We start from the raw sequence: 13,787 nt of genomic DNA, 5'->3' as shown, positions 1-13,787 counted from the left end.
TTGTACCTGCCGGCGCGGCAGTCCGGGCACCGCCGGCACGCGTAGCCCGGCTCGATGGCGACGCGGTCCCCGGGCGCGAGGTGCGTCACTTGGCTGCCGGCCTCGACGACGGTGCCGGCCGACTCGTGGCCCAGCACCATGGGGTCCTTGACGACAAAGTGGCCGATGGCGCCGTGGCTCCAGTAGTGCACGTCGGAGCCGCAGATGCCCGTGTAGTTGACGGCGACGATGACATCGTGCGGTGAGGAGAGGGTCGGCTTGGGCCGCTCCGCGTACGAGACTTGGTATGGCTTGTCGAGGATGAAGGAGAGGTTCTGCGAAGGTGTCAGTTGGGCTGCATGACGGGGAGGAGGGGTCGTACGCTGATTTCATCTCGGTTCAGTGTTTGCGTGGCCATGTTGACGGGCGTTGGCGCTCCGAATGCCAGCTTGCTTGGGGTGAAGCGTAAACGCGGGTTCTGGTGTTGCAGCAGAAAAAGTGAGGGCGCTTGAATCCAAGTTGGCGGGGTAAAAAGAATGACGGTGAGGAGCGATGAGCAAGAATGGCTAATCGACACGGCGGTCGCACACACTATAGCCAGGAGTAAGAGCAGAAACCGACAAGAGTGAAATGCAATTTTTAAAAGAAAAACGTCAGGGCAAGTTTCTAAATAAATAGCCCCCTCGGGCCACGATGCGATGATGCCCCGACGTGCGCCTCCCCGCAAATCTGGGGCAGGGGAGCTCCAGAGCTGGTCCCTTTAGCCATCTTATCCGGCCCAATGAGGTGTCGCGTCCACTGGAAACGCCCGCCGTTGACATGAAGCTGTGGTGGATTCCGTCGGGGAATTCGGAGGCGCGGCCGGGGTGATGCGGGCAGCCTTAAGTCAATCGCCGTGCAAGTACTGCGTACTCCGTATTCTTGGCTATAATAATGGCTACTAGGTATTTGAGATGTCTCCATCATGAATCAGTTCATCTGCGCTGCAGGTGGTACTTTTTTTTCTTCTATTTTTACCCGTCTACTGCCACCGGAGATATTCCAGATAAGCTTTCTATTTAACCGGCGGTTAAATGGCCCAGACGTAAACGGAGCCAGCCGAAGGCATCGGCAGAAGAATGCTTAAAGAAACGCCAGACATCGATACGATTCACCCTTTCCACTACTCGGCACGCCTATTAACCGCATCACCAGCAGCAGTGCCCAACGCCCAACGCCTACCGCAACCCAGACAGCCTTGATCAGCGTGCCACCAAGAGCGCCACCGCAAGCACAGTCTGGACTCTGGACTCGTCCCCGACTCCCACCCACGATTCCACGAACCATGACTGGTCCGCTACGGTGGCAAAAAGCATACATGACAGGCCAGGTCACATCACATGCCACACAGTTACACCAGGTATTTCGCCACGGTACAAAAACAAGTGTTCGTGAGTTTCGTCATTCATCCGAGGTAGCTAGCGTCGTCAAAACACAGTCATATAATACATTGATGGCTCTCACAGCCCCATCCCCGCGAAATCCCCCTATCGCAAATAATGCTGCTCCTGCGCACTGATCGAATGCCTCCGCCACTTACTATCCCGGGGATACTTGTGCTCAATGGTCGGCGGGCCAAGGTGCTGGCTCAGCACCGACGGCGGCGAGTGCGCGGCGTCGAGGACGTCGTGCTTGGCGGGGGGGCTGGCGCCCGTCGATGGCGACGTCGATGTCGAGCTGGCAGCCGAGTCAGCGCGAGTCCTCGTCGTCTCCAGCCATCTCACGTACCTGGAGCCCTTGAACTGCACGCGCGGCGAGGACTGGATCTCGCGCGGCGCCGAGCCGGACGCGGCCTCGGGGCGGGCGAGCGGGATCGCCGGCCGGGCGTCGTTGCCCAGCGTCTCCTTGAGCTTGCCCATGAGCTTGGAGGTCATGTTGCGTGTGGCGCGGTGAAAATGTGAGCTGCTGGCTGGCTTGTGTGGTGAATAACGGCCGTGTTTATAGATGGACGGCGTGAACGTGGTGAGATGATGGGGTGACTTATACGAGGGAGGGTTCCCAACACCCGGCTGCCTGGTCGCGTCTTATATACCCCAGACCGCGTGGTTCGGATGGCTCCCGGACTCCGGGGGGGCGCAGTCCACGTCCATCAATCGTGGGAGCTATCCCAATCTGGCCAATACCCAGGTGGCGTAGAACTGGTGCTGCATGACCACCGAGGAAAGGGTTTCAAACTTGTGCGTGGCACCAGACTTGCTCGCCCGCTTTTTCTCCCACGGCAAAGCCTCGACTCTAGGCCAAGGCTGGCAGTGCAGCTAGACGCTGTGTTGCCTATTCTTCCCTCTTGGTCATTCAATATTCGGTCCTGGTCCTCACCAGGGCCGGAGCGTCGTCGCGTCGCTGCTCCGTCGCTCTCGCCGATGTTGGAGGCCGTCGGAGCGGGTTGTGACACCTCGCGCCTCTGTCGATTCGATGGCATGCACTTCCATCGTGGGCTGGATACAGTCCATTGATGCAGGTCTCGTGCGACCCTCCCCCCGTCCGTCGCGGCCTGCCGATGCTCCATGCTGTACGGAGTGCTGACCGTGCCATCCGGCCACTCTAAACATAAGGTTTGCCCGAATCTGGCGACTACGCCTCGCTGCGCGGGGCCCGTACGGTCCTGTCTGAAGCAGACGGCAGGCTTGTTTCTGCCCGGTGCCGTCACATCGCTGGTACGTAATACAATGTGGCATTTTGTTCATTCTGGGTCCCTCGCCGCTTTTGGCGCCAGCCATCGTGGCTCTGCCCTGCTCTGCTCGGGACAGCATGCGCAGGCCACGGCGGGAACTTTTTGTTGCCCATCTAGCTTGTTTACGCCCCGACGGCTCCTCTGCCCGTTCGTGTCGTTCGTTGCCTTGGGTCCATGTTCGGCACTTGCACCAGATGAACATGGGGGGCCTGGGCTCAAGATGCGTCATGGGGGCGCGCCGCCGTGCTGACGTACCGCCGGTCTTGGCGTGATGAGTCGATTCCGCGATAGACGAGACCGTGACATGTGGTTTCGGCGTCTTGGCGATGCGTGATGTGTCTCATTCCCTGTTTACGTGTGGGGTGCTCCTGGTGCCGAGGCGAACATCAGGGGTCCAAAATTGTCTCTTATCCTTTGTTCAATGTTTTTTTTTGAGTTTTGCAAAAGCCTCTAACGAGCGCCTAGGCACCGGGGGCTCGGTGTAAGTCCAGGTGACTTCTTTGGCGCAGCGTTCTGTTGAAGGTACCGAGGATGCGGTGTTGAACTGCCGCTTACAAATTACACGCCTGCTCTTGTCTAGTATACTGTGGAATGAATTGAGCCGTTTGATAGAAAAGAGCTAGTATAAACAAAAAAAAAAAAAAAAGGCACATCACGGGAGCTTCAATCCCCGCACGCATAGTATCCGCCGGAATATGCCGAGCACTCGAGACGCAAATTGAACTTCATTGGTACTTGGCACCACGTCCTTGAATTTTAAAAAGAAGGAGGGGCATGCATGCGATGTGGCATACCGAGTACATCCCATGCCAATGGGCATTCTGCTTTGCCCGACTTCTCCCATTTTCTTTTGTCAGCTACATGTCATTGGGACCAGCTCCCGTCCCGTGCCGGCAAGACACCGGCATGGCGTCAACCTGAGGTTCCGGCAGGGCCAAATCTTGACCAAGAATGCCATCCCCGGGTGCGAGTAAAGCATCAGGCGCGCATATATGGACATGGCTGTCTATTCGACGTCCCGTGTTTGTGGCGGGCGTGCATACGGGGTACAGCATTGAACGCAGACTTGACGGATAAGACCGCGACGGCGTTTCCGCTGCAGAATACTTTGTGCCGAAATAGCCTAATTGAGTAAATGATTGGCGGTCAATATCTAGAGCCCGCGCCCTGAACTATTCCACGCGCTGCCATTGCCAGCCACGCGGTTGAACGTATGCACCTTGCCCAGTTCACGACAGTCAGTAGACGATTTTAGGCTCGCTGTCAAACCGTATTCATTCGACGCGTGTCAAAGTTAGCCCCCTCGGCTCTAGTCCGTATGCTCGATGCCGTTTCCGGTGACGCCCAGGGTTAAGCCTCCAGCCACCACGATACACTCTGGCCTCGTCGAACCCTCCTGTTCCTCACTCAGTCATTGCCCCGAATGCCATCATCACACGACACAGTTCCTGTCCGGGCGGAATCAAAACATGCTCCAGTCCGAGTTAGACCTCCCACAGCCACATTCTGCCCGCAGAGATACTCAGCCCTGCTGCCACCCCGATCTCGGCCACCCGCGGTAGCCGCGGCCGACCGATTATGAGAACTGACGTAGAGTGGCCGTCTCATACCATTCGTTCGCCACCAAAACAACCTGATTTGGCAAGTCGTGGCTATGCGGGACGTAGGACGGGGACTGGCCGGCGACGACGTCACGGCTGGGCCTCTTTCCGGCGCTTCAACCATCCCCACTTGGGAACCTAAACCCGTCCTTAGGTTGCGAGCTATATCAGGGAAAAAAGAAAAGAAAAAGAAAAACTGCCTATCAAGCACTTTATTTCCTACGCATACTCTTCCATCTCTCCCCTCGCGGCTTCAATCTTCTCCTCTGGCACGGATGCAGTCAGACCCAGGGTAGCCGCGATACCGAACAGCCTCATCTTTTCTTCGTGGGCGGCCGTGTCTCCAAATGCGATATCCATATCTTCGAGACTCTTGCCCTTTGTTTCCGGGATAACAAAGTACGTAAACGCCAGGGCTATGAGGCAGAAGCACGCAAAGAAGATGTATGTCCCCCACGTGATCTTGTCCAGCATGTCCGGCGTCACGAGGCCGATGACAAAGTTGCACATCCATGTGGCGCTCGTTGTAATCGCCATGGCCTTGGACCGGCTGCCGAGGTTGAAAATCTCAGACGGCAGGACCCAGCCGATGGGCGCAAAGGAATACGAGAAGTTAATGTCGTAGATGTAGATGAATGCGATGCCCGTCCAGGCCGCTGCCTTGTGCGACTGGAGATCGGAGCCGTAGGCGCCGACGACTGCGCCGACAATGACGAGAGACACAAATGTCCCAAAGGCTCCGCACATGAGTAGAGGTCGCCTGCCCACCTTGTCGATGAGGAACACGGCCGGCAAAGTGGACAATGTGTTGACGATGCCGTAGACGCCCGTTGCCAGCAGCGAGGTCGTGTTCCCCGACAGTCCTAATTGCCCGAATATGGTGGGCGCGTAGTAAATCAACGCGTTGCAGCCCATGAATTGTTGAAGAAACATGGTCCCAGAGCCTACGAGCAGTCGCTTCAAGTTTGGCCATGTGGAAACAAGGGATGCGTATTGTGATAGGTAGAGAGAAACACCGTGCTGGCCAGGGAATTTGTCCCGTGCCACAGATTCATCAAAAAGAACTTCTGCCTTGATTGCCAGATATTCCTCACGTAGGGTATCCGAATCGGGGTGGACGCGTCGGAGCTGGCCCAGCGCACCGAGAGCCCTCTCTTCACTCTTGCGCATGAGGTAGAATCGAGGCGATTCCGGGAAGAAGATCATGCCCACGCCCAGGATGAAAGCAGGCACGATTTGCAGCGCAAACGGAACTCTCCATGCTGCTTCACTTTGGCCGGTACACCCGTCTGGGCCGACGTCGTGTCTGGGGTCAAATGCGCGGTTCGACTCGGTGCCGCCCGTGTAAGGGATATCAGGCGCACATCGTGTCCCGCCAATGTACTGCGTGCCGTATTCCAGCCAGTAACTGACGAGAATACCAAGCGTGATGCTCACTGTAGACACTCCATCAGCATTTCGCAACCAAGTTTCTCGAGAAAGCTGTCGTTGGACTTACACTGCTGGAGGACAACCAAGGTGCCTCGAATGCCTGGGGTCGAAACCTCCGACATGTACATGGGCACAATCATGGTCAGCATGCCTACTGAAAATCCTGCAATTGCACGACCTGTCCAAAAGAGTGGTCACTAGTAAGTGTCACATCATCCACATGACGACGAACCAATCATTCTCACCTGCAAACAAAACGCCAATGGATCGGGCACCGGCTTGGAGACCCGACCCCAAGACAAAGACAACCACGGCCGCCAGCATTGATCCCTTGCGGCCAAACCGGTCTGCAATCGGACCGTTGACCAATGACCCCAGCCACGCGGCAAGCAAAAGCGTCGACACAAACCAGCCCTTGAATCCACTGTCAAGATATACTCGCGGGAATTCTGCACCAAAAGATTCCATTTTCAGAACCCCAGAGACTACACCTTGGTCATAGCCGAAGAGGAACCCTCCCAACGAGGCGAACTAAGTCGTTTATCAGTCAATGAACCGCAAAAATATCTCAAGGGAAAAAAAAAAGAAGCACTTACAGCAGACAAACCAAAAATGTATGGATTGTCGCGCAGTTGGCGCCAGACACCTGCCGAGGTGCTTGTGTCAACGAGCCGAGACATTATGGGCACAAGCAGTAGTCACCATGAACTGCGCCACGTGTTCTGGGGTATATCCCACAAGAGATGAAAAAAGAGAGAGGCAATACCACGCGGGGAACTATATATTCAAATGTGTCACTCCAGTAGTCGGCCAAGAGGAACCTGAACGTCACTGCTCCGGACGGGGTAATGCAGCTAGAATGCGCGAGGAACAAACTTTGCGGGGAAGTTCGGACAACTCTACTCCGGCCCGAAGAAGCAGCAAATCGTCATCGGGGATTTGTGCCCCAGATGATCTCCAACGGCCCGGTGGAGAAGGTTTAGTTGAACCCCCACGAATCTTCAACGCACACATGCAGTGTTATAAATACCAGCGAGTGCTGTGTCGGGCGTTTGCAATCCGACAGACGCAAGGGCAATTGTAGAAGTCGAAGTAGCAAAGGCGGTTGGGGACGTGCTGCGCTACACGCCCTGGCCAAAATCAGTCCATCCCAACGAATTGAAAACATCCGCGGGGTCCATTGGCCAGGAAGAGAAGTCGAGCTCGTCCCGATACAAAAATTCGTCGCTAATGACGGGGCTGGCCGTCTGTTCTGGTTGCGGCGGCACAATCAGGCCTAGGATGTCGGCACACCGAGAAGCAAGGGGGTTGCTCGTCAACATTGTCCGAAAGGTGTGGTTCGCCGTGTCGACGTCTGCTTGCCATGCCGCGGTCTCGGGAGATTCCAAATCTCCCAGAATCGCAAGAGCGCTGATCAATGACGCGTGAAACAAAAAGTATCTGCGCACTTGATTAGCGCACAAGGCACTCCTTTTTTTGGTGATTTCCTGAGAGGCTGATACTTACGTGGCATACCAGTTGATTAATCGAGTCATTGGTGTCTGCGTGAGAAACTGACTTATTGACACGATTGTCGAGTTGGCTGCCTGGACAGCCAAGTCCCTGCACCTGTTATCGGGGTCGGTTGACGTCGTCACAAGATTGTCTCGCTTCCTTTTCATGGCGCGGCTCAAAACAATCTGTCTGAACAGAATGATTCTCAAGTTCCATATGCGCCACCACAACCGAGACCTGGCGAATAGGTAAGACGGCTCCAAGCTGACTGGGTCCTGCGTCATCTTGAAATATGCAGGCAGAGTCTCGCACCACGTCTCAAGAGAGTGGTTCAGCCGCAAGGCCTCCTCCGGGGATATTCCAGAAGTCGCAAGGAGCCTGTTGGAAATGTGATTTGAATAAAGGTGGAAGTCGCTTTGGGATTTCATGCCAGAATACCTCGTTGGTTGGTTGGACTCCTCTGGCAGGTCCACGGTCCGGGGAGTTAATTGCTACGACGTGTCAGCTTCCAGCATAACCTCGTCAACGAGTTCTCCATTACCCACCTCATCATGAATGTTGAGAACATGTTTCACGTCCATGGCTTCGCCTTCGGGGAGAAGAATCGGCCTGCCAAAGGTTGTTGATGCGCCACTGTCAAAGAGAAACAGCCCCCACCAAACGCGGCGCCTCATTTCTCTCTGAAGAAGGCTAATGTTCCAGTCTGGCAACTCACGATGCAGCCCTAGACTCAAGGCCATGCGAGTCGCCAAGCCGAGAAAGTTTCCTCCTGTATTCGGCTTGTTCCGCTTTTGGCTCAAGTTGGACAACAACAGCAAGGCCTGTACCAGGGTCAGGTTTGCGCTTTCGAACAAGGACTCATCCTCACGGAACGAAAGAGCGCGGTGGTACAGATAGTCATCAACTTCGCTTTCTTCATTGTCGAGACACCACGCTCCCAGGGCCAAAACGGTATGGAGTAGCATTTGCCAAGATTGCCGGTTCGGCCGGGAGATGAGTTGGTGATACTGGGCCATGAAAGTGGCTTCGTGAATAAAGGGGTATGAAACATGGTACACGGAGAAGTAGGCATCAAGAAGCTGGTTCGCCATGTGGCCAGAGTCGAGCGATTGTTGAATATGGGATGACGACGTTGGTGACGGCTTGAAGTGTTGGGGCGAAGATGTTGCAGGCTGGAAAGGGTCCGATACGGCTCGTCTACCAGCAATCCAAGACAGTAAAGCCCGGAGGAAGTACACTCCGGCAGTAGATCCTACGCAGACATGTGAGCTTCCGAGGGCATTTGTTTTTTTTACCGCAAAATCACCCACCTAAATACCCGGTGCCAGTGGGCTCTACGGCCAACGCCGCCATGCCATCGACCAGGTCATTCGCCTCTTCTTGCCAATCAAATCCATCCGCTTGCTCAGGGACAGCCTCCGATATCGACTCCTGCGCAGGCTGCTCCTTGCTACTTGAAATGAGTCCCGTAGTGCTGTGCTGGCGGTGATCCGACGGGAACGCGAGCGTCTTAACCTGCGTCGGTGGTGTAGCCGGAGAGCTGGTGGCAATAGCAGCGAGTGCTTCATCAACATCCAAATCGGGTAGTTTCTGTGCCACCAGCTTCTCCAAATAGTTAAGCCGTCTTTCCACAGAAGTAAGATACCTAGGAGATTGTCAAAAAAAAAAAAAAAAAAATGGCTTCGGGTGTTGTGTCTGTGAGACCTACTGTCTGGTGAGTGGCGACCGTACCACCTTTCCACTGTAATGGCATTGTCTGCGGTTTTGCACGCAAGCCGTGCACGCCGGGCGGTCTTTGGAACACTTTGAGATGCTTCAGCTACTCCATTACTCTCCCAATGTAGGCAGAGGCCGCAGAGTCTTATACGTACCTTCAACTTCTTGATCCGACAGACGTCGCACTGTGGAGGGGGTCAGTCGTTTGCGAGAGACATGAGGGCGTCTGGGTCAAACTCACGGCAAGGTTGCTGCCAGAAGCGGAGCTCGATTCCATCTAGAAGACAATTCATGAGTTCCGCAGCGCCTCACGCATTTGATGAGTTGGGCCTCAACGGAATTCGCGGTGAGGTTGTGAGATGGCCACATCAGGATGCGGCGGGGCGGCTTGACGAAAAACCATCACGTGGGACAAATTGCGCAGCGAAAAAACAAGCAAAGCAGCAGCGCATAAGTTTATAGTGTATTTCCAAGCAGACGCATTCCAGGCATTGCTTGAATGAACGGCCATGATACCGTATATCTGCGTAGGTGTATTTATTTCAAATGCCGAGATGAACGCCATGGCTGGATAGGCACATACAAACCACTGGCCGACTCGTCCCACGACCCTGAGCCTCATCACAAAAAGGAACGCAAGAGATTCGTCCTGACGGTAAATCAACCAACCACTTCTCTGAGAAAACTTCAGCCCCGATAAAAAAAAATAACAAAGTGATAACAAGTTTAATAAGCAAAAATTAAAGTTCATGACACCTGAGGGATTCGAACCCTCGCCTATTACTAGACCGCGAATAAGCCCAGTCGAACGAATCGACTCAACCTGAACACGGCGCCTTAGACCACTCGGCCAAAGTGCCTTGGATGCTTTGCTTGTGGGTCGAGAGCCTCGTTAACCACATGAAGAATGCATCCCGTCGAGCCATTTGCCATTTTTTGCGTTTGGTGGGTACGGGGAGTTGGAAGTTGCTGGTGGACGGCGACGACGTAGTGCACTAGCCTGGAAGTGGTTGTTGATGTGAGAAAATTCCCCACGGCTCCCCACCAATTTCCTTGTTGGGTACTTACACGGAGTGTTGGTTTGCAGAATACAGGGTAGTAGAACGACGATGGAGTTATTACCGCCCGTCGCCTCGGATAAGTCTTTTATGCTCATGGGCTTTTCTCTGGGGTTTTACCCAAGGCGGTATGGTAACTTGTATAAACTGCTCTTTTCTCGTCTTCTCAAAGCTTTGGCGGAGAGGGGAACGGCAATGACAGACGGCATGTAAGTACTGGAATAGATCCATAACCAGGTGAATATAAAAGATGCGGCGACGGCCAGTCTAGACGCCCAGAATAAATCTATTTTTGCACAGAAATGTAAATTTGTTCATCTGATACGACCAGTCATTCCCATCCCAGACGCCAGATACACACACACAATGTCCTGCGACGAGCACAACGGCCCCTTCCCAACCGAGGCGGGCAAAACCCTTGCATCCGTCTACGCCAACGACCCGTCCACGACGGGCGCCCTCCTCCAGTCCATTATCGAGCGCGATGGCGCCGTCATAGTCAGGGGCCTCGTGCCGCAAGAGCTCTGCGAACGCATCAGAAGGGACCTCAAGCCCCAGTTCGACTCGGACCGCGTCGACGAGTCCGGTTTCTTCCCGACAACCACGAAGCGAGCCCACGGCATCTTGGCCTACTCGGACGCCACGGCAGAGCTGCTTGTGAATCCGCTGTTCCAGTCCGTCGCCAGCGGCATGCTGACGAGCAGGTACACCTACTGGGAGGGCCAGGGAAAGAAGAGCGTCTCGGCCAAGCCGCAGATTGCCAGCATCGTCGGGTTCCGCGTCCAGCCTGGCGGTACGCAGCAGGCCCTGCATCGAGACGACTCCGACTACCACACTCGGAACTGCGACATGCCCGTCATGCTGGGCTGCGTGACTGTAAGCGAAGACATCAAAACCTCGGGTAATCAGTTTGCTCTGTGTGGCCAGATCTGACCGTTGTTGCGTTGCAGGCCTTGACAAAGACAACCAAGGAAAACGGGGCGACCATCGTCATCCCCAAGAGTCACTTGTGGGGCCCGGACAGGATGCCCCTCAACGAAGAAGCCATCCCTGCGGAGCTTGAGGTAGGTGATGCCACAGTTTTCGTGGGAAATGTGTATCATGCCGGTGGGGCAAATGTGACCAAGTAAGCTTTTTTCTTGTTCTGAGACCCTTCCTTCAGCAAGGTCATCTGCCATGGATTCTGTGGTGGCTGACTCATTGTGTCTTTGAAACAGGGATGATGCGCGCGAAACCATCGGCATGTTTCTGTGCAAGGGTACCCTCCGCCAGGAAGAAAACTCATACCTCGAAGTGCCGCCCGAGTTGGCAAAGAAGAGAGGTCTCTCGCCCCAGGTTTTGCGACTGCTGGGATACGGCATTGCCCCGCCGGCGCTTGGATTGTACAAATATCAGGATCCGATGAGGGTTATTTTCGGCGTGGAAGATGAGGAGACGGTGAGGAAGTAAAGCGTGTCGGCGATCGATGGGCGTTCCCCCCGTTGATAGAAGAAATAAAAAAAATTGTATCCTTCCATGCAGTGTTTTGTGCAATTCACACAGGAAGGATTTGGTACCCGTTTTCTTGGAATTGCTGAGCCAGCGGTCGCCAGTCTGGATTTGCGCCGCCCCAAAACACGCTCAAAAAGTTGAGAATGTCGGCGTGGTTCTTGAAGCCCGTCGTCTTGATGATCTCCGTCAGCAAATTGGTGACGGCTCGCTGCTTCACAACATCGTCGTGGCATTCGGCGCCGGCAATGAAGGCAGGCCAGGGTAGATTCTGGGCGCATAGCGCGGGATCCTCCAAGGTGTCTAGGTGCTCGAATAGCTTTTCCACCGATGCCCTCCAGTCCAGGTTGCCGTCGTGTGCGTATCCCAAGCAGCGGTAAGAATACAAAACAGCCGTATGGTGATAAATGTCGACGAGCCGTACAAAGTCGCGCCGGAGAATGGCTGGTTCGATTCTTAGCTTCGCTGCGGCGAGAAGCGTTGTGCCTCGCGCCTGCTCGAACTGGCACCGAATGCGCGTGGCGTCGGGAAAGTTGCCCGGCGCCAAGGCATTGGCCTCCAGACCGAAGGCGGCGCGACGAGACAAAAGCGTGACAAAGTGCAGCAGAGAGAGGTATTGCGAGAAGAGACCACCCTCGGTGCCAGGCGGGGGGAGCACGGTCTCTTGGATGTCTTGGAGGTTGAAGGACGTGGTAGATGCCAGCACATCGTAGATGGCGAGTTGGGTGCGCAGAAAGCGGAAGAGGCCTCTGTTGCCCGCTTCCTTGGTAGTAAAGACGTTGACCAGAGTCCTCGCGGCGCGTCTGTGTCCTTCGGCCGCGGCAATCTGCGAATTGGTCATTTCGTAGCACGAAATCATCAGAATGGAGGCCAAAATCCACTCGGCCTCGGCAATGTCGGTGCCAGTATTCAGCTCAGAACCGTCGGCCAGCCGCTCCGTCATGTCCTGAACGTGGCGAGTAATCAAGCCGAGACAAGCGTCCCTGGCAGCCTCGGAAAAGCGAGGCATGCCCAGGGAAAAGGACCTCGCACCGTGATGGGCGGCGATGGCAGCAACAGCGTATAGCACGGCCGGCGTGTTCGTGGCCAGGGGCAGCACACGTCGTCGGTAGTCGTTTTCCTCCGAGTCAAACCACACCATCAGCCCAGCCAGATTCTTGTCGTAGTAGTCGATGAATTTGGGCAACGAGCTGCGCAGGGTAAGATCCAGCAGCACGGGCACGCACACGGACGGCGAGCCAACATGGCGCTGAGCCTCGTCAACATCGCCAGCCTCGTCCTTTGACGCCGTCGCAGACACATGGTGCGTCGTCGGCTGCCGTGTATTCGTCGAGCCGCCGGCCTGGGGCAGCGGAATCATCTTGCCCTTCAACTTGCCTCGCACAGCAACGCCGCCTGCCCAACGGAGCCGCTGGCCGTAGCCGGGACACTCGAGTCCACGCTTCACGCATTTCTGGCAAACTGGCCGTGCAAAATCGCATCGGATGCGACGTTTGGTGCAGGTACCGCAGCCCTCTGATTGGTGGTCTCAGTGAGCATGCTGGCCTCGAAATCGACACGCAAAGACAAATGAACAAGAGGTTGAAAGACTTACTTTCAGGAGCGGCATTGGGGTCCCTCGACACCATTAGGGCGGTGAGACAGACATGTGCACCGATCGATGTGTACACCCGGGCTCAGGCGATGTCTCACCAGGTCACAGAGAAAAAGAAGCGCTTTTCAATCAGCAGCGTCACAGATGGTTTTAAAGGGCTCCGCAAGGGTTGCCGCATTATGAAGCCGCCGTCGGCCAACTTTCAGATGCGACATGGATCGACCGCTCAGGCGCGGCCATAAATGATCAAGTGGTGGGTGGCGGCAGAATCCTTGGCATGACCCGATTCTGGGTTTAGCCTTGATATTGCGGTGAGACCGGCAAGAGAGTCAAAAAAACCGACTTCACATCAAGTTTTGATCACGACTCGTCAACACAATACGGAATACCTGCAGCCGCCGACCGACGTCGCCCAAAGCAAAGAACCTCCTCCATGTGCTTCATCTCCGTCCGCTGTGCAACTTGAAAAGATGAGACGTCCCATTTTGTCAAATGTTGCGTTTGCCACGCTTGTTGCCGTATACGCCCGTCACGCAATCAATTACTCGCCTGCCCATCTTCTCTCCTCCCACTCAACACATATTGACCAAGCAGCATCGCCGTGATTCACCAAACAATGTAGCCCAGCCCGTGAATAGACTGCACATCCAACCCCCCCAATGATACACACCATCGTGCGCAATCAACCCGCTCCTGCTGCATCTCTGTCGACCATG

The 13,787-nt window shown here is 55.2% G+C and overlaps 5 protein-coding genes across 5 annotated transcripts in view; 1 reads left to right on the top strand and 4 right to left on the bottom strand.

The window, feature by feature from the left end:
• MAA_08094 (uncharacterized protein) overlaps positions 1 to 1,892 on the bottom strand; it is a gene marked incomplete at both ends in the record, with an annotated part of 2,667 nt that extends 775 nt beyond the window's left edge. The window contains 4 exons of the mRNA XM_007826092.1: positions 7 to 314; positions 362 to 570; positions 1,559 to 1,695; positions 1,747 to 1,892. Of these exons, the coding sequence (XP_007824283.1) occupies positions 7 to 314; positions 362 to 570; positions 1,559 to 1,695; positions 1,747 to 1,892 (800 nt within the window). The remainder of the gene's footprint in view (positions 1 to 6; positions 315 to 361; positions 571 to 1,558; positions 1,696 to 1,746) is intronic.
• Positions 1,893 to 4,509: 2,617 nt separating this feature from the next.
• On the bottom strand, positions 4,510 to 6,401 carry MAA_08095 (hexose transporter; the record flags this gene model as incomplete). Its single annotated transcript, XM_007826093.1, has 4 exons — positions 4,510 to 5,726; positions 5,789 to 5,899; positions 5,967 to 6,252; positions 6,318 to 6,401. The coding sequence occupies 4 exons, from the start codon at positions 6,399 to 6,401 to the stop codon at positions 4,510 to 4,512; spliced, it is 1,698 nt and encodes a 565-aa protein (XP_007824284.1).
• Positions 6,402 to 6,842: 441 nt separating this feature from the next.
• Positions 6,843 to 9,208, bottom strand: MAA_08096 (lactose regulatory protein LAC9; the record flags this gene model as incomplete). Its single annotated transcript, XM_007826094.2, has 7 exons — positions 6,843 to 7,161; positions 7,228 to 7,706; positions 7,761 to 8,467; positions 8,526 to 8,860; positions 8,924 to 9,018; positions 9,087 to 9,116; positions 9,173 to 9,208. The coding sequence occupies 7 exons, from the start codon at positions 9,206 to 9,208 to the stop codon at positions 6,843 to 6,845; spliced, it is 2,001 nt and encodes a 666-aa protein (XP_007824285.2).
• Positions 9,209 to 10,355: 1,147 nt separating this feature from the next.
• On the top strand, positions 10,356 to 11,438 carry MAA_08097 (phytanoyl-CoA dioxygenase; the record flags this gene model as incomplete). Its single annotated transcript, XM_007826095.2, has 3 exons — positions 10,356 to 10,865; positions 10,940 to 11,115; positions 11,207 to 11,438. 3 exons carry the CDS (start codon positions 10,356 to 10,358, stop codon positions 11,436 to 11,438), a joined length of 918 nt encoding a protein of 305 aa, XP_007824286.2.
• An 85-nt stretch (positions 11,439 to 11,523) lies between these two features.
• Positions 11,524 to 13,105, bottom strand: MAA_08098 (Zn(2)-C6 fungal-type DNA-binding domain protein; the record flags this gene model as incomplete). Its single annotated transcript, XM_007826096.1, has 2 exons — positions 11,524 to 12,992; positions 13,072 to 13,105. 2 exons carry the CDS (start codon positions 13,103 to 13,105, stop codon positions 11,524 to 11,526), a joined length of 1,503 nt encoding a protein of 500 aa, XP_007824287.1.
• Between the last annotated feature and the right edge of the window lie 682 nt (positions 13,106 to 13,787).

This window comes from Metarhizium robertsii, assembly GCF_000187425.2.
Source record: "Metarhizium robertsii ARSEF 23 chromosome Unknown MAA_Scf_6, whole genome shotgun sequence".
NCBI classification, from domain to species: Eukaryota; Fungi; Ascomycota; class Sordariomycetes; order Hypocreales; family Clavicipitaceae; genus Metarhizium; species Metarhizium robertsii.
This window is presented reverse-complemented; position numbering and strand designations above follow the sequence as displayed.